At 35.1% G+C, this 20956-nt stretch overlaps 1 protein-coding gene across 1 annotated transcript; it reads right to left on the reverse strand.

The window, feature by feature from the left end:
- Positions 1–5265: 5265 nt before the first annotated feature.
- On the reverse strand, positions 5266–12486 carry LOC125656250 (uncharacterized). The gene is made up of 4 exons (XM_056144565.1): positions 12107–12486; positions 9156–9416; positions 8884–9058; positions 5266–5695 (listed from the first exon to the last, which is right to left on the reverse strand). Coding segments are annotated over exons 1-4 (480 nt in total). The 5' UTR covers positions 12150–12486; the 3' UTR covers positions 5266–5694.
- Positions 12487–20956: the final 8470 nt, after the last annotated feature.

Below are 20956 nucleotides of genomic sequence, written 5' to 3' on the forward strand. Positions count from 1 at the left end.
TAAACACATGAACAAAGATACTTTTTGATATCTACAAATACACGCAAGTGACATTTCAGATACGACACACATCGTCTTATTGGATCCCGAACTTTATTAATACCCGAGTTACATGTATCAGGTTCTTGTCTCGAGTAAATTGGTCAGCAGGTTTTACAAGCCATTTAGTGTGGATATGTTTAACATCTTCGATTTCAACACTCTTCTTCAAACTTTCATTTAGTTCGCATAGAACGTCAGGAACTCTGATTTTAGAAGCATTTTAAATCGACTGTGACTGTTTCATATTAAAAGACTGCAATTTATCTGTGCACGCTGCAGGCTAAAAACCACTTTAATCCCTTTTTTCAGCAGAGTAACTAAATAATTGTCTTGACGTGTCTTAAATACGTCGAAAATGTACATAGTTTTAGCATTAGAGATATAACCCATCTCGCATGTAGTTAACGTAGGGAACAACGCTTTTTTGGGCACGGTGTCTAAGTTACTCCAGTGATTTTTATTACATATATCCCAATCTATGGGGACGTTGTATGTAAGGTGGCGTTTATCGACAAGATAACGATATAAAACTTGGGTAGGGAACAAATCACCGGACAATGCTGTCGCTAACTCTGCAGTGATCTGAAGCTTGTTGTCCACGCTGATACTACAGTGATCTGAAGCTTGTTGTCCACGCTGATACTGCAGTGATCTGAAGCTTGTTGTCCACTCTGATACTGCAGTGATCTGAAGCTTGTTTTCCACTCTGATACTGCAGTGATCTGAAGCTTGTTGTCCACGCTGATACTGCAGTGATCTGAAGCTTGTTGTCCACGCTGATACTGCAGTGATCGGAAGCCTGTTGTCCACGCTGATACTGCAGTGATCTGAAGCTTATTGTCCACGCTGATACTACAGTGATCTGAAGCTTGTTGTCCACGATGATACTGCAATGATCTGAAGCTTGTGATCCACGCCTTTAACTGAGATGTTTGTCATATACAGATATTGATTATACTTCAATATTTGTAACAGGGCTTTCAATAGTCTCGTTTAAAGTCATCATTTCGCAAATTTTATGGTCGTTATAATGATCTGGTTTGCCCATATAACCTATCATTGGGTTAAATGTTGTCTTACGTGTTTCATACCAATTGCTAGACCGTTATTAGTATACTGATTTTGACTACGGTTTACTGGGTTTACTTGATCAAGACATCAGTCCCACCTTGGGTGTGACAGGGCCACAGGGAATGCTTACTCCTCATAGGCACCTGATCCCACCTCTGGTATATCCAGGGGTACGTTTTTGTCCAAATCTCTATTTTATATCCCTTATACAATTTATGAGATGGATCACTGTTCATTATCTTCACTTTTCACTATTCAATTGACTACTTAGTAAATGGGATGTTATTATATTGCAGTGTATTTTAAATGATAGAGTTGGGTATTTTAACTTAGCGTAATTATAAATCAACTTACCTGTTCCGTGCATTGTCTTCTCCTCCACACGACGCGAGATTGACACCTGTTTGATACCCGTTAATGATCAGGGACCAGTTGCACGACGATGGGTTAAGTTTAACTGACAGTTAACGTCTAGATAACGCTATATAAATGTAAGAGTTAATGGGAAGGTTACCATCTGTTCAGTAAAGTAACCGTCGTGCAACTGAGTTCAGTTGGTCAGGTATATTGAATTGCTTAGCATTGTATTGAATTTGTTTATTATAGGTACATTTGTTATTTTAATGTCCTGATTAATCATTTGGGAAGTATTTTATACCATTGGTGCCCTTACGTTTTGAGAATCCCTTAGGCTTTAGCAGTGATAATGTCCAGTTTTAATGTTATCTACTTCACCCCTTTCCTTTCAACAGTGTTTTGTCTTTGTAATATTTAGTTCCCTTGGCTCCAACAAAATATGAAATTTGACAATACCCCCTTATTTTTTAAGGTATATTTTGACAAGTTCGACATAAGTTCTGGACTTTAAGGGACGGGGAATGTAGTAAACGTTGGTCCATTGGCTTGTTTGGGCTACTTAGATAAATTTTTTTTTTTTTAAAGTTTACTTTTATTTAGAAAATGCTCATTTATTTATATCTCTTTCAAAACAAGTACGTAGTGAATTGCTTATCATGTATCAATTTGTATGTTGGCATTATATTTCAATTTAAAGCATGTATGCACAGACCGTAGTGTTATTGAAAACGATTGAGAACTGATGTAGATTTGCTGTAGAATTATTAGGTACAAATAATTATTTAAAAAATCACTATGTTGAATTGCTCTTGTATTTGGTATCTCATAAATAAAATACATTGCGATGACTTTCGTTATCCTTTAAGTCAAGAGATACGTGTTGCAACATTCTAAAAAGTGAATACATTGCTTTTGATGTTTTAAACTATTGAAGTAAATATAGTATTTTACAGGAACAATTGTCCGACAATGTATATTACAAAAAGAAGTCGTCGAAATGGAGATGCCTTTTCAGTGTGCCGTATATGTACTTTTTATTCAGTATGTATGTTTCGTTCATCTTTTCCATCTTGTATGAGTGAATGAATGAAAGATGTATTTTGGTATTGAAATTGACAAATGAATAATAATAAATAAATAGGCACCATAAGTATTGCATTCACACCATTTATCAATCAAACAATGTGAGTATTCCCACTGGGAAACTCCGTTCATTGACTTTCTATCTATCTCCCAAAATACTTGTCAGATTCACGATAAACAATACTGGAAATGTTTACCTACATCATGACCAATATCCGATGCAGATGGTGTTCCACATGATAGTATATCTTCATTCTGAATGCCTAGTATAATTTTTACATGTTAACTTAAATATGAAACTAAGTACAGTAGCTTTGTTTTAAAATAAAACGTGAATAATTTAGGTGTATTAGAACTCACAATGGCGATGAAAACGATGTGTAGCGGTCAGCTGGGTTTGATCACCGTGGCCAGATAGCTCAGTCGGTAGAGGACATGAGTAGAGATTCAGAAGGCCCATGTTTGAATCCCGATCTGGTCCGTTGCATTTTCTCCCTTCCTGTTACGTGTAGACCAGCCCCTGGAATTGACAGGTGAAAATGCCTGTCAAGGGATAAAGATCTTGGGTTGGTGTCTTCAGGTGTGAAAACATTTAAGGAGGGAGGAATGAAGCGGTCTGCCGGGTTCAATCGCCGTTGGCCAGATAGACTGATAGATAGATCGGCCAGATGAATTGTCTATCTTCTCAAAACAAGTTTTGATAATCGGTGTAGCTAAAGAAGTAACATACTATTTCCATATGTCCTTGTTAAAGTATATATGTGCTAATTCACATGCTATCAAAATAATAAGATGATCTATTCAAAAGGGTTTCAGTAGAAAAGTAAAGCAAATGAATATCATAACAATGTAGAGCAACGATTTTATTCTTTTGAAGGTCATGCTCAACGGTTAGCAATGATATATTATATACAAATGATTTTATGACATTTCACATACATCCTATCGTGCTTCTAGAATAAACGGGGTGTGTTACTAGGTATCATATTCAGATTGTTTGTAGTCAAAATAAGTAAAAATGTAAAATATTATCAGATTATTGTATTTATGGAGATTGCTGCGTTAATGTAGCACAACCGGGAGAAAAAGGGGGAGATCGAAGGCGAGTCATAATCATTAGTAGCTAAGTCATCAAAGCAATGAACTAATCAGTTAACATACGAAGTATACATATATTAGTGAATGTATAAGTTAAACGTATTTTCAAATCATACAAAATCTTCAAATCACGCAGATCAAACATGAAATTTTAGAAAGAATTGGCACAAACGTCGCGTGTGTCCTGGAGAAAATTTGCAAAGATCTCAATCTATCGCCATAATGGAAAAATGATTTGAAGAACTGAAGAATACCAAGGCTATTGGTTAAAATGTTAACCTTGTTTGTGCATGCTATACTTTACTATTCATAACACAAGATGACAAAATATGTAGGGGGAGGCTGTTACCAGGTTTCACATCAGCGAACAGGGTATACCAAGGAACTAACACTGGAAACTTTACATGAACGTCTGCTAGAAATTGATGCGGAAGACCAGAGGGTTGTGTTTTGTAGAACAATAGAAAATCCTAATTTAGACCCGCCACTGTTTCAGTTGTTTCATGACGTTAAAACATATACACCTACGTTACACATCTACCGTCTTGCCCCGAATATGGTCGTTATAATCGAATAACGCGCTCGTCCTTTTCCGTAACCGGTAAGAAAACTCGGACGTGGATCGGCGCAAGAATTGCATCAAATCGATGCATTTCGCCGCCGGAAGCACGCCTGTGGATGAGGTTAAAATGGCAGAAACGTATCCCTGTATAATGTGTTACTTATATTTTCACCGCAAATTCAGTTTTGGTATTCTTAACGTCGTATTCATAATATCATACACAAATATAAGTGGAAATTGGTAGTGATAGAATACTTTTGATATGTATAATATGATCTTAGATGCATTTGAAAGCTCACATTTCATATTATAACGTACGACTGTGACGTCAGTTATGTGTGGGTATACATGACAGCATACTCTGATGGCGTCGATCCACATACGAGGTTCATTTACGGTTACGGAAATAACCGAGTAGTTATGATTGTGGTCGATATTGTATATTAGGCCACAAGACTTTAATATGATTTGATTGAATTCGTAATCCCAGATCAACAGAATTTGACTGCGACATAAAGAAAACGACTATGCGTAGACTCGAACGTTTTTAGAGCTCGCTGTAACGCATGGGAGAACATTTAAGCATTCATCAAATGTTACTTTTGTTCATTAAGTTATCGTTATTGGGTTTATGAAGGGATTATTTGCGGGAAAGAATGAGAAAACATGTTTGCTATCGTGACGTATTCTATGAACTTTGGAATATTGATTTAGCAAATAACCGATTGAAAAAAGAAACAGAAAGTAAACTAATATAAGCTGGAAATTCATATCCACATTCAAAGTGATTCTTTGCTATCATAGAATACAATTGCTATGAAAGGCATCAAGCTGTTAGAAAAAAATAGAGCGATAATTGGTAGGTTAAACATGTTTAATTTCATTTCATAGAAAATGTATCAATTTTGGTGTTCTTGGATTAGCAAATGGCCATACATAGATTGTAACCGCAGATAAAGTTCTCCCTCAGAAGCTTTTACGATTTGCCGCTGTTAGATAACTGATTACAGCTCATTTACTTCTAGCGATATTAATGTTTAATGTATTAAATCTTTTCCATGGTATTGAAAATTTATTACTCGGTTTGCAAACAGTCATACATATTACTGATTATTAGACTTTAACTTTAAATAGTAATTTTTTAAAAATATCCATGAATACGCTTCGTGATTTCTAATAATCATGCAGAAACATGCATGGAAAGTTTGTATAAAATACTGTTAATTCATCTACCCCCAACAATCCAAAAACTTCATAGTGTTATTGTAAAGTCTCTTTCACAGATAAACTTTTGGAAATAAGTAGTACATGGTGCATCGTGATATTTTTCATCGATAACAAACATGCAGTCTTCATTTTTTCTTAATTCAGGTTGACCATTATGCCAAGGTAGAAAAGAAACAGAGGATCCATCCGAAAATACCCAGTTTGCCTCTGCCTCAATATCATTTCCATCGACGAAAAACGCAGTAAAAGTTGAGTCTGTAGATAAAAAAAAATGTAATTATCAGTCATCAGCAAAGGTACCGATATAACTAGGAAACAAATAAACCACCGCATCTAATGTAAACCAAAACCAATATATAGTTGCAACGAAAACAATATGTGACAATGCTTCAACAACAAGTGGCTTATTCATACACAATTAACCTGACTGGGAAGAATACTAGACAATTAGTTAAGAAATAAAGATGGACCTGCAGTCGTATCTTGACATACATGAAGGTGATCTGGAAAGTTTGTTACACATGCTTTAATCTAACATTATTCAAAGAGCTAGAACCACGAAAAGTCAAAATTGGCCTGTATTTCCATGAAGAATTAATTGAAACCTAACAAACAAATATTGCACTAATTATTTTCAATATACATCGTAGTAAATTTTTTCATATCAAAATGTAAATTCTGTGACGACATCACTGTGTAAAAAGGGACAATTTGTGAATCTTTGACTCAAAATTTCAGTTTGACCACATCAATCGAACAAAATAAAAATTCTGACATGGGTAAAGAAATGAAGACTGCAAAACTAGTTGTTGGGTTTACTTTATTCGATTAATGTGGTCATGGTGAAATTTCTTCTTTTAGGTCTTTGACAGACATAATTGATGCACCGAATAATGATTATCTCAATTATTTTGAAACTGTTTTGTACATTTGTGATCGAGGAATGAAATATAAATTCGAGATGATCATCGTCGTCGACTATACTAGCTGATATGTAATAACCAACAACGTCTATATTTGGACAGTGTATGCTTTTGCTTACTAGTCCAGTTTATCTGAAATGTTGAAAATGTAAACAAAATAATAGAAGACTTGACACCAATAATCTTGTTTTACTATTTTAGTTTGTTTATAAATTGATGTTTAACTCGCAAAAATTCCGTTACCATGGATTGCATAGCAATCAAAGGGAGATAACTCGACAAACATAACTGGCAATTTGTACCCTATGAATGTGGTATGGTGATATATAGCCTGTCACGGGAGAATTCATAAAGTAAGTATATTCTCTATATTCAGCTACTATTTACTAACCCAAAAATTCTTTAAAAGGGTCAGTTTATTCAGGATTGCGAATTTAGGTTAACAAACATTTTCACTGGATGTAACGTAAGTTGACGTCTGCAAACACTCTGACACAATAGAATTTGTCTAGTATTAGTGAGTGGGGGGTGTAAAAAAAAATCTGCACCCCCACTCTCTGAAACGATGATTTTATTTACAAGTATTCAAGCTAAATGTTTAAGTTGTGCAGAAAATGTTATCTCCCCTGTCAATAGACATATCACAGGAAATTCGAGGCCTAAGTGTAAACGAACTAAGTCTTGTTCTGAATCCTTAATCTTCAAAATTACAATATTCTGGGATGCCATGCATTTGTCTGATATAATTATGTTCTTTAAAAGCAAATGATATAGTAAATAGCAAAATATTGTGTCAGATTATTCCACGAAGTCACCAACCGTAGGCTTACATGTGATATTAAAAACACAAACAAAACCCGAGCATTATTTTGTCCATGAAAATGTCACATATTTTGTTGATCAAAATAATGACAACTTTACGTGATGTTTATTTATCAACTTGAAGTAACTGATTTTAAAAAGGGGGTTTAAAACTTACTTTCCTGAAAAAACCACATCACAATGTCTGCTCCATCGACATTTCTGTCGGGATCAATAAACAAATAGTCGGTTTCAGAAAGGGAGCTTACTGTAAATGCCACGGGCACTTGAAGTATGAATAATACTACCCCCTCGAATTTATTTTCATTCATTATTTTGCAGCGATAATTTCTCCGAAATGTGCACAGGTTCTTGTGTTCAGCGACCATACCAGAATGTTATAATAACCAGTGAGGTATTTTTAAAGGGCTTATTTTGAGTTATTTTGGACTTTAGGGGTATGCATTAGAGAGATTTTCAACCAAAAATAAATAAATAAACTCATGTAGGTAATTCGGAAAGGGGGTGGGTGGGGTCCTGAACCCAAGCATCTGTGGAAATGTGTGTATTCCATGTTAATCTCATTCCAATCGTTCCACGCTTGTTTTAAACTTTAAACCTTTGCCTTCTACCGATTTAATAAAATACATAAACTTTGATACACAGAGAATCTACACATTTCGGAGATATTATCACGAAAAAAAAAATCAGCGGGGGGGGGGGGGATTAGGCAGTAGTATCCATACTTTAGGTATCTGTGGTAATTGCCTACATGAATGTTTCTTTGAGTTACTTACATTGAATATCAGAGAAAAATTAAAAGAAATATGCAGACACGCTAATGATTAAATTCAATACATGTATTTTTTTCTTTTCTTTCTTTAAACTTTATCTTACTTTATCAATTACTCACGAGTAAGACAAAAATATTATCATTGATTAATGATTTTGTAATCAATATTAAATTTATATTTCACCTCTCAAATTTCCTTCCTACCCCCTCTTTCGCCGTTCTTCGTTAAAGTGTAGGTAAATAAAAATGAATTAATGATGTAATACCAAACAACTATCAAGTTGCGAATTTACTCTCATCATTCCTTTACTATATGGAAAATGAAAACTGCAGTGGAAAATATGAACATCTACTAATGTTAGGAACATTCTTGTAACATGCGACTTACAGAATACCAACGAACAGATAAGAAATGCACTTTCGAAAAATGAATTCAATGAGGAAATATTTTTCATATAGGAATCAGTGAACGTGAACCTATTAACATGTCAAGTTATTTAAGTGTATTGTTCTGATGATTTAGTTTAGTATTCTCCTATCACGAATATACATGTACTATATATGGCTGAAATGAATCTATAGAAAACATATGTATAAAATGAAACATTGAATAAAATCTCACCATTAAATACTTATCAAATGTAATTAGAGATTTATGCTGCTCAACGAAACTACAATTAATGAGAAGGTAAAGATAAGGAATAGCTATCAATCTCACAGGTATTAAAGTATAGACTTAAGGGTAGGGCAAATACGGACCCCTGATCCATCGTTATGATTTTACTGAGAAGTCGTGCAGAACACACGAAGTACGTCGAAGTTCCTTTTTTAAAATAACAAAGTAATCGAGATGAAATCAGAGTGCAGCTACAACCTTGCAACTTAAGCATTATAATGAAATCCATTTCATATTTCTTTATAATTACCATATTGAGCGATTGCATTCGCTAAACATGGAGGCCGACGTAATACTGAAAAGATTTCCACCAGCAGATGCACAGGTAGAATTTGCATCTATCCGCGAAAGTGTTGGCGTGGCATATAGCTTCAAGCACTTCTTTGTAGATGACAAACTTATGTAGCCAAGTTCTTCACAAGAGACTAAAATTAAATTCATAATATTTTATTCAATCACAAAATGTATAGATTTATAAAGCTGTATTGTGTTTAAAAACTGTTATGATATACAATTTCCTACCTTGCTTATGGTAAATCTTCATATCAGGGGAGGTCATTCCAGATGTAATGTCAACATTAGCAGAAAACAGTTGACACACACCAGACTGTCTATGTTTAAAAAAAGAAAGGCATGTTATTGTCTCTAAACATCTAGCTGCAGATATTTGTGTTGACGCGCACTTTGTCTCCCATAGAAGAAATGGTTGCAATGAAGAAATTTGTGAACTGCTTATGCTCACTCCATCGAAGAAGGCTGAACTATCTGAGGTATTTATATAACCTGTAAAATCACAGTATATTCACTTGTATAATACTTTACTAGAATTAATGAATATATTAAAACGTAAATATTGTCATTCCTTCATATTCACAACTATAATTATCACATAATCCTATAATAAGTTTTACATTATGACCCCTGGGTCGAGGCCTCTGCTGGTGGACTGTTAGTCCCCGAGGGTCTCTACAGCCCAGTAGTTAAGTACTTCGTTACTAGCTTGAAAATACGGATGTATATTTAATTGCTGTTATAAAATTTTCATTTGAAAACTAAGGATTATCTCCCTCACGCATAGCTCTTATCCTTAGACGAATTTGACTCCACTGTTTTGGCACACCGTTTTTGCCTATAATAGCTCTAAAACTTCATTGTTATTTCGGATTTCAAACATTTCGATTGAGCATCACTGAAGAGACATTATTTGTCGAAATGCGCATCTGGTGCATCGAAATTGGTACCGTATAAGTTTTACATAATTCTTCTTCGCTGTACATACCATGGTTTCCAACTGCTAAATTAATTCATTTAATTTCGCTATTCTTTAAAAGAAATGGAAGTGCGAAACACTGAAATTTCAACTGCATTACTCACTTTTACGTTGAGAAATAAAGAATATCATTTGTATAAAAGCGAATAATCTCTCCCAATATTGTTGCCATTCTCTCACTGTATTTTCTCCAGTAAGATAGAATTCCATTGAAGACTTTTCGGTATCCCCAGAAATATGTGATATAGTACCACCACATGTTATATCAGCTTGACACAAGAAAATGTATCGTTGCTTCCTTAGTTAGAATTAAAGGACTTTGAATGACTCAACATTAGCATTGCTTTAGAGATGTTAAAATATATATTTTAAAGGTATTATCTTTATAATCCGTTCACAACAGACTTGATTCGTTGAACTTTTGTCATTGGAAAATTGCTTGGTATTAGAATTCATAGGTCTCTAAGGAAGACCGGATAACATATACTACTCAAAATTTGATAAGGATCATAGATATTTTTCTGTTTAAAAAATTAATAACTGCATAACTGGCAATATTGTGTCAAAGTGAAATAAAAAACGTCTTCAACAAACTTGCACGTGCATTTCATGCCATGGGAAATGCGTTTCTCATCACAGTTTATGCTTTTGCTACCATTGCACGATTTTCACTCAGGCAACGGTGTCTGATTCTTTCTAAAATTTCAAACTCACTTGAGTGTTTACACTACGTTTATCAACACAATGCCCCCTCAACTTGTAAGGCGTCGCCTGACGACAGAACAACTGGGCAGATATATTGGAATGCTTGACGCTGGCTATTAACAACGTGACGTTGCAAATGCACTAAACGTCAGTCAGAGTGTTGTAAACAGGGCCTGGAACCAACAACAAACTTTTGGTACAGCAGCACACCGACATAGGGGTGGTCTTCAGAGGTCGGCAACCCAACGCCAAGACCATTTTGTGGCACGACACCATCCCTTCTGGACAGCAACCAGCCTACGTAACGACCTCCTGAACGCCTCGGGGTGAATTTGTCCACTCAGACGATACGGAATCGGCTTCACAATTGAGGCCTCAACTCGAGAAGGGCATGTGTTTGAGTCCCTCTGACTGTTCGACACCGGCGGGAGCGATTGGACTGGACTGAAGATCATGTCACTTGGACACAGAACGATTCGGTTCAAGTTCTGTTCACCGATGAGTCCAGGTATTGTTTGGACTTTACAGACAGGAAGCACCGAGTGTGGCGACGACAACGTGAACGTGTCCATGATGCCAACGTCAGTGAACATGACCGTTATGGTGGTGGTTCCATCATGGTCTGGGGTGGAATCAGCAGGGATGGAAGAAGAGATCTTCATGTCCTGGAGAGAGGAACAATGACGGGGGTGCGGTACCGGGATGAGATCCTCGATGTTTACGTCAGACCCTACGCTGGTGCTGTTGGCCCTGAGTTCATCCTGATGGATGATAACGCCCGTCCTCATCGCGCCAGGGTGGTGGAGCAGTACCTTCAGCAGGAGACAATTGTTCGTATGGACTGGCCAGCGCGCTCGCCGGACTTGAACCCGATTGAGCATGTATGGAACATGCTGCAGGTTGCCCTTTCACGCCGTAGAGCACAACCCACGACTTTGGCAGAGCTCGGAAACGCCCTCGTGGAAGAGTGGAACAACCTTCCCATTGGAAACATCCGGGTGCTTATTGACAGCATAGCTTAGCGTTGTCAAGTCGTCATTGATGCAAGGGGAGACCATACCCGGTATTGACACTTCATCGACTAAGTGTAATGATGGACTATCCCTAAAAACTGTGTAATTCTTTCTCTGGTTTGCTGTTAACTTTTTGTAATGAAATGCCTTTTCTTGTAGTTATCAGATTTCAAGCATTCCGTATTGATAAAAGTTCATGCCGTTCATGAATTTTCATTCATAACCCGAGTAAACACGTTTCTGAGTCAAATTTATGTCTTTTGTTATGTTAGTGGTAAATTACACACATATAACCTAGTGATCCTTATCAAATTTTGAGTAGTATATTTCATTCGAAAGTAGGCGGTGCCATGGTTTTGATTTTTCAAATACCTGGGTTACACATTACAAAGATTTACCGGAACTTCACCTAAATCTGATGGCGTTAAAAGGACAAAAAACTTTACACAGACATTCAAAATCAGTTCAGTAGAGGAATTACTTACATATTGTATCGATGAGGTATATCAGGAGTACAATACTCAGCATTATTGGAAACCCCGGAGATGAAGACTGTACCGCAGCAAGGAAAACCTGGAGATGAAGTCTGTAACGCAGCAAGGAAAACGGAACACTAGGTGTATACTATACTATAATTTATATTCCGACATGATCTCGTAAACTTTAGATTTGGATCGAATTTAACCAATTTCGGCCTAAACGTTAGAAGTTGTAACTAAATGTTAAATTTCATTTCTGTCCTAGTCCTTTTCAATGGTGAAGTAATAGTGGCATTGTTTGAACTGCAATATCAGTATGAGAAGAACGTTTATCACCGACGATATTTGACAAACACGGCATTAATTTAATTGATGAGTTATATTATTGATTACCTTTAGAATGAATCAAGACTATGATCAGACGCGATGAACACACAGGACCTTTAAAGACCCCCAAAAAACACACCGTATGGGTGCTTCACGGATCACTGAATGTGGGCGGAGCTTATCCATGGTCAATGTTATTTACCTGGAATTTACCTGACCAAGAGATCGGTTGTTGTGTATATTTTTAGGATATACACAGGAAATTTCTCAGGTTATTACAAATTATACTTAGTGTCTTGATTTGTGCAAAAAAAAAAAAAAAAAAATTCTACCTACATGCAAACCGCATTTCTATTTCCGGTAAACTTCAAACTTGGTCATATTTATGTATTGCAAATGACAGGTTTAGCGGGTACCCCGAATTACCGAAATGCCCGTGATTTACCGAAATGCCCCCAGAAATTACCGAAATGCCCCATAAAACTACCGAAATGCCCCTTCCAACGTATGAATTAAAGCATATTTAGATTATATATGTTCAATTTCAATAAGAAAATGCCAAATTATGGTTGTAAATATAGAAAATTGTGTTATATTCTCGCATTAGTGATGTTTCAAAGAACGATAACTCTAGCTAACACCTGCCACAGGAGTTAGCTAGAGTTATCGTTATTTGAGGAGCTATCACCGAAGTTTCTCGTACCCCCCCCCCCCCCTATAATAATACTTGTTTGAATTATTCTTTGTTAATTTTGTTCACTGTTTTATGAGAACTAAAAATCTGTAGTTTAAGAGATAATTAGTTTCCTAAAATTTTAAATTTTATATGAGTTAATTAATCTCAAATACGTAAAATGTCTTGTTTCCTCTATTCAATGTTTCCTCTATCAATGAATGAAAAGTCATAAATATTAGTATTTTTTTTATTTCATTTATTGTTTTTCAATATATAGCATAACTCAACTATGAAAACAACATTAACTTTGTAGTGCATGTGATGAATGAATAAATCATTAAGTAACGACTATGGAATGGTATTAAAAAAATCTGTACATGAAATAGCAAATTGTTTTTAAACGAAGGAAGGAGAATATCAATGAGAGGGAGAAATTATAATGTAATGAAATGCAGATGACCGAATCCTACCCCAAATGGGGCATCTCAACAACAAGATGCGGCGTACGCACCATCAGCAATTTAATTACATTTTTTCTTGTGGGTTGTTGTCCTCTCATTGATTTTCCTCTTCCTCTGCCCCAATTTTTTCCCATGCGACTTTGGTTTCACAACCGTCATTTTGTGGTCAGTTGAAGTCACTGTCATTTTGTCTGTCGTCATGAAGTGTCTAAATTTCTTAAACTGTCTGTCTCGTTCGTCTGTTGTCTTAGACACCCACAGAGACTTTGATACCTCAAAGTGTTTGTGGGTGTCTGCCAGTCTGTACTGTCCAGTCCTGACCAAAGCTTTTTTTTAGGTCTTTGAATTGTGTCTCTATGAGAGTTGTCAGGGTAGCAATTAAATCAAGGAGAGGTTGTGGTTTCCAATTGATAGCTTGTTTCAGAATGTGATTTAATGATTCTGAATTGTTGTTAGTCCATGGACTGTCAACAAATCCAGATGCCAAAGGCCTGTTTACTTTTTCTTTAAGGTTAGATTTCAGTTTTTTTTTTGAAATATGTTAAATTTTTTCCTGACAACTCCCTGGAGACTTCTTCGATGTGGTCGGCCTTAGAGTCAAAGCAAACAGTGTCGTCCGCAGTAATCAGTCCGTCAGTACCGTAAATCAAATCTAAAATTTCCTGTCTGTCAGTTTTATCAACACAATCATCGACAAGCTTTTGTTTGGTATTTTGATAGAGATGCCTTTTACAAAGCATATGTTGTGAATTTGGAAATGCTGTCGTGATTGCGTTGACTAACGCCTTTTCTTCGTCGGAACCAAATACAAGTCTAGATGTGTCAGTGTCGGAAAGTTGGGTTTTGAGGTGATGAAAAAAATTACTATATGTGTCGAAGTCGCTGTTGTCATGGATGTAGAGGGGACCAAGGAAAATGGGTGGTTCCCCAGTGCTTTCCATGACTACACTTGTCTGTTTGTAGCAGGTCGCTGTCACATGCATGTCACAGAGGTTAAAGGTCTTGTCAATCCCGAGAGGAGTTTGTCCAGCGCAACATAATTTTTTAAGGTCCGTCAATTGGTCATCATTATACAGGATTAGGCACGGTGCCTTCCCCTGATCCCTAATAATTGAACGAACAATGCTATTGCCGTTTGCGACCAACTTATCAATTTCGGATATGTGGTCGGCAAAATTCCCCCTACGTACAAATTGTCCGTCGTCAGTCATTCGCGCTTTCTTTTTGTCATTCCTATTTTTGTCATATATTTGTTTTTTACCAGTCGGTCCCTGTCATTCGTCATATTTTGATGTCAGTTTGTTGTATACGTCCATGGGTCGTTTACTGGTCAAGAGGTCAGACATTTCTTGCATTACGGTAGCAGGTGTACGCATGTATTCAGTTTTTTCTTTTGAATTACCGTGTGGAGCAAGGCCCGGGTAAGTCCCTAAATACTCCACCACTGCAATTTGTTCCCCTTCCTTAAGCCACGAGACCCCTTTTTTATATGATTATATTGATATTGAGGTTTTATATGACCATAGTAAACATACTACATGTAAGTAAAGGCTAAAATAAAATGACTATTTGCTACTAATTTACAATGACATATCTTTTTATGTAACGGTCCCCGTTAAATTGCATTAAATCAAATTTGCTTTTTCTTCTTCTTTTTTTTTGTTGGTAATTTCATGGACACCATTTCTTTGAGTTTCTGCTATAATTCATGCTATTCACCAAATGTAAATTACTTTCAATTTATACCATCATGTGATAGGGATTTGTACATTTTCAAAGTCCAAATGATCCTTCTCTTACTTTGTGCACTTGTGCTGCACGTGCCGCGAAACAGTGTAGAAACGATTGGTGGAAATAACTCAGGTGTTTGTGTACATGATGTTGAGAATCTGTGTGTTTCATAAAAAGGTGTAAATTTACCTAATGAATAATGATAATTCGTTGACACGTGATTATTGGTCAGTGTGAATAGTGATCAATTGATGATTATCTTGTTACACTGATTTTGACTACGGTTTACTCCGTTTATCTTACCAGGAAATAAGTCTCACCTCGGTTGTCACAGATCCAGAGGGAATGATTACTCCTCTTAGGCACCTGATCCCATCTCCGGTATGTCCAAGGACCCGTTTTTGCCCAACTCTCTATTTTGTATTCCTTATACTTGTTATAAAATTGATCACTGTTCGTTATCTTCACCTTTCGCTATTCAATTGAATACTTATTCAATGAAGTGATATTATATAGCAGTGCATGTTAAATGATAGAGTTGGGTATTTTAACTTAGCGTAATTATAAATCAACTTACCTGTTCCGTGCATTGTCTTCTCCCCCACACGACGCGAGATTGACACCTGTTTGATACCCGTTAATGATCAGGGCCCAATTGCATGAAGATGAGGTAAGTTTAAATGACAGTTTTAAAACATCTAGTTAATGCTATATAAATTTAAGAGTTAACGGGAAGTTAACTGTTTCTGTTCAATTAATTAACTGTCGTTCAAGTAAGTTCAGTTGGTCATGTATATTGAATTGCTGAAGGTGTTTCCACCCTTCTGTGACGTCATAAGAGTTTGCAAAGTCAATGATTTAATAAGATATAGGCATGACAGGAACAACAATTTTGTTGGAGTCTTTTTGAATAGTTATTGTAAAAAATCTTGTTAAGAATAAAGTACTTCAAAAGTCTAAGTCATATATGAATAATCAATTATTTGTCTCAAAATATTGAATGCAAGGGCAATAATTGTTTTAATTAAATCATTTATCAAGTCCATAATGCGATAGATTTCCTTTATTTTTCACAAACATTTTGTACATTTTTTAAAGAAAAAGTTTCATGATATTGTCATGAATACTATCATATCATTACCACGAGTTTTTTTATGAAATTTTGATAATGCTGTTTAAGGAAAATTGCAATTGTCTGACGTTGAAAACAGATATATTGTGCTAATTGATAATTTTTCTTTATTAATACCGGTACCGCAACAAACTTATTTTATCATTTTTATTTGTTACTAAGATACATTATCTAAAGAATCAACAATCAAATATAAAATTGAACCTATAATTCTAGAAGGATGGAATTACCATAACATTGTATTTGTTTATATTATAAGTACATTTGTAGTTTTGATGTCTTGAAAAATCATTTGGGATGTGTTTTATACCATTGGTTTCCTTAGGTTTTGATAATCCCTTACGCTTTAACAGCGATAATGATATCAGCTGCCCCCTTTTTCTTTCAACGGCGTTTTTTGTCTTTGTAATATATAGTTGCCTTGGTTCCATCCATTAGAATCTAAGATTTGATAATACCCCTAACCATCCCTAATTTTTGAAGATACATTTTGACAAGTTCGACATAGGCTCCGGGTTTTAAAGGACGGGGATTGTGGTAAATTTTGGTCCTTTGACTTGCTTGAACTACTTAGATAAATTTTCTTTATACCTATAATGATACTCTTATTCACATTCCTCCCTGACATTTCACTGAAGTGTCTGGCAGTTTTAGACGGACAATTTTCTATTGCGTATTTTGTAATCTAAGTCCGAAACTTGTAGGGGTGTTAGCGATATAATAGTTTTTTCGACTTCTTCATTACATTAAGTTGTAGTCATTGCTTTGTCGTAATCATCAAAATTGAAAGGGGTTGGCAAAGTTGGAGAGTTCGGGGGTTTTATCAAGGTTTCTTCCTTCTAACCCGTTACAAAACTCTTTCATTACGCAATATTGATGAATTAACTAAAATACATGTATAGAACAAGTGAAATAATTTCATTTGTCATAAAGTACCCAATGCAAAACCATAAACAATAATTAAAACTAAAAGCTTGATAAACCATTTGATATTGAATTACACGATGCATGAAAATTGTATCATCATAGAAAAATCATATGAACCAGGGGAAGATAATTTTAAAAGAAGTCATTTAAAATATATATCAAACCATTATCTCATAAATGGTACATCGTGAAGAAAATTTAGGTCATGAGTGAAAATCGAATGTTCCGAATCATTGCTACACTTTGGTTAAGATGAATAACTGTATTTTAGAAAATAAAATACGAAACTTTAAGTCAAGATGGACAAAGTAAACGGGTGAAGGACGATATAGTTTCTGATTCATTTTCTCAAATGCCTTAAGTCTGTAATTATGATATGGGTTTTAATATATGTCTTTGTCTACTTCAAACACAGATAAAGTGATTAAATATAATGAGGGTTTATTGCCGATAAACAATATGAAATGTTGCACTATAAAATCCAGTATGTAGCTTCATTAAATTATCATGCCGTAAGTTTTGACTTATTTACTTTCTTGTTTGATTACGGACTAATTACCAACTTCAAGATTCTGTTTGATAGAGAAGAAAAATTGAATTTTCGGCAGTCATGAAAATACTGCGTTTGAATTCAATAGCGTAATGACATATTATTTATCAGATATAGTAGCCTGGCCAAGAGGCAATTAAAGGCACAGAGACGGTTTCATTTTCCGACACCCTTTGTCAGTAACCAATCGTTTGATACAAATAACGTTACATATTGACTTAACTTTGAAGAACACATGCAAAACACGGATAACATTGAGAAGTTGTTTTCTTAGGTCTGAAATAATTGTGTGCTCCATGGTCATTCGCAAGCCACATTTCAGTGATGATCTTGCTCACGAAGGGGCGCGCAGTTTATTGGTACAGATAAATCGTTCCATTTAATGCAAATGACATTAAATCCGTTTCATTTAACCCGGAAAATGTTTTAAATACTGTGATATGTGAACAATTTCCAATATCCCTGGTCTGGTGTGTCCAGGATTCTGTGTTAGCCCTACTCTAAGCTTTGTATTCTTGATAGGATTTAAGAGATTGATTATTGCTCGTTATCTTCCCTCGATATCCACCCCGTTATAAAGTTTACTCTTTGATATACCTATTTTGAGGTGCTGTACAAACGTTGTGATAAAATGTTATATTTCAATCATGGATTAGAATCAGAGGCTAATCCTATCGTACCTGGAAAAATAAATCCATCTTCCTTTTATCATCTTGCATTCATCCATTGAGATAATGATTCAAATATTCATCTCAATTAAGAAAGGTAATATATCATAGGCATAGAATTACTTTTAGTTGACTGCTTAATCGGATTAGACCAACAACAAAGACTAAGAATGAAGAATTTGTCAGAACATTTCTATGTTAGGGCATTTACTTTACACGACCATTTCTCATAATAAATCAAAGAATAGACTTTTAGACATCATAGAAAGTTGCTTTGTCAACTATAATCGAAAAAGGAAATATTCATATCTAGTAATCAGTCAATCAAAATATTACTTTGCTAAACACCACTCTGATTTTTCGTACAAATAAAGTTGACATTAAAATATACTGAAGTTACTCATTGACAATGTCTTCGTAGTCTTTAGTGATTAGGTCTACCAACAGTATGTTGGAATTCCCATGGGCACGAATTGTGCTCCTTTGTTAGCTGGCCTGTTTTTATATTTTTATGAAGCAGAATTTATTCAAAAGATTCTACACGAGAAGAAGAAATCTGCACTGGCCTTCAACTCGAGATTATATATATCGACGACGTTTTATCTATCAGCAATGGTCATTTTCATTCATAAGTTGATTCGATATGTCCCAATGAACTCGACATAAAAGACAGTACAGTCTTCCACATCTACTTCGTATTTACATTTTATTTTGTTAACGGCAAACTAATAATTCAACTTGATGCCAAACGGGATGACTTAAGTTTCTCTATCGTCAACTTCCCATATCTATAAAGCATTATTCCATTAGCACCTTTATATGGTGTTTATATCTCTCAACTAATTTGATACGCAAAGGTTTGTTCTGTGTATGATCAGTTTTGAAATCAAGGCAGGCTACTTTCAAACAAGTTGATGTTATAGGGGTGTCAACAGTCTCGATGAAAGTCAGTATTTTTGCAAATTCTATGGTTGTGATAAAGATCTAGTTTGCCAATACAACCTTTAATTGAGTCAAATGCTGTCTGACGTGTTTCATACGAATTTTAATGGAATTCTTTTCACACTGATTACGAATTACTACGTTTACCTGATGAAGATGTAACACTCACGACAGGTATAACCTGTTGACAGGGGATACTTACTCCTCCTAGGCAAATTATCTCACATATGGTATATCCAGTGGTTCGTGTTTGCCCAACTCGTTTATTCCTTATAGGAGTTATGAGATTCATTAATGTTCGTTATTTTCACCTTTTCATCTCCATAAACATAATAATTCTGTTTGCAGACTGGCTCCCACGAAAATATCAACAGTTGTTGAGAAACTTCTAGTGTATTGTTCTACTACATACACCATAAGTGGTGTAAATCAAATGTGAATGATAAAATATTCTAGAGAACTTATAATAAAGATCTTTTAGTTAATTTGATATCACAAAACTGTTGTCAAATCAACATCAAAACATATGACTTTTCAACACTTTACACGATAATTCCTCACAACAAATTAAATATTAGATGTTTTGACAAAATGGTTCTTCAATGAAAATGAAAAAATCAAATATTAATTTCCAGTGATTAGTCATTCAACGAATTCCTTTGTTAAACACCACTCTGATCCTATGCTTACGTACTCTGAAGTTGATATAAAAAAGATGCTGGAGTTCCTCATCGACAATATCGTCATAGGTTTTTATGATCAGGTCTTCCGAAAGTCGGTTAGAATTCCCATAAGCACATATTGTGCTCCTTTATTATCTGACCTGTTTTATATTCTTATAAGGGATAATTTATTCAAACTCTTCTGCATAAGAAGAAATGAATATTGCAACTCGGAATATCTAACTTCGACATGTAGATATATCAACAATGTTTTATCTATTATCAATAATTATTTTCATTCATATTATCAATTAGATATATCCAAATAAAATTTAATATGCTATATTTCACTTTTTCCTGACTAAGTTTCAATAAATATCATTAAAAAATGATAATCTGGTATGCACTCTGTATTCCTTTAATTTATATCAGATATGATTCAGGCGTAGTTTACAAAGTTTTCTTTCCAATAAAGATATGCTGAGAGAGGGAAAGGTTTTCGTTAATTTCCCTTTTCACCCAGAGAAATATTTTAGGTATCTAAATTTGAAGTTTCTTTAATTGTGTCTTCAAGAACATTTATGTAACAATTTTCATAAAACATAAAATTGCATTAGTTGTTTTAACAGGGCGATCTCTGATGTATCTCTTTTCTCTTCAGCAAGAACGATCAGAAAACATAGATAATATCCCACCTGACAAAGATGGAATCTTTGATCCGTTTCTGAATCTGATTTAACTGATCTTATACAAAACTGAACCTACTTCTGGTATGACCCG

This window comes from Ostrea edulis, chromosome 7 (assembly GCF_947568905.1).
Source record: "Ostrea edulis chromosome 7, xbOstEdul1.1, whole genome shotgun sequence".
Lineage (NCBI taxonomy): Eukaryota > Metazoa > Mollusca > Bivalvia > Ostreida > Ostreidae > Ostrea > Ostrea edulis.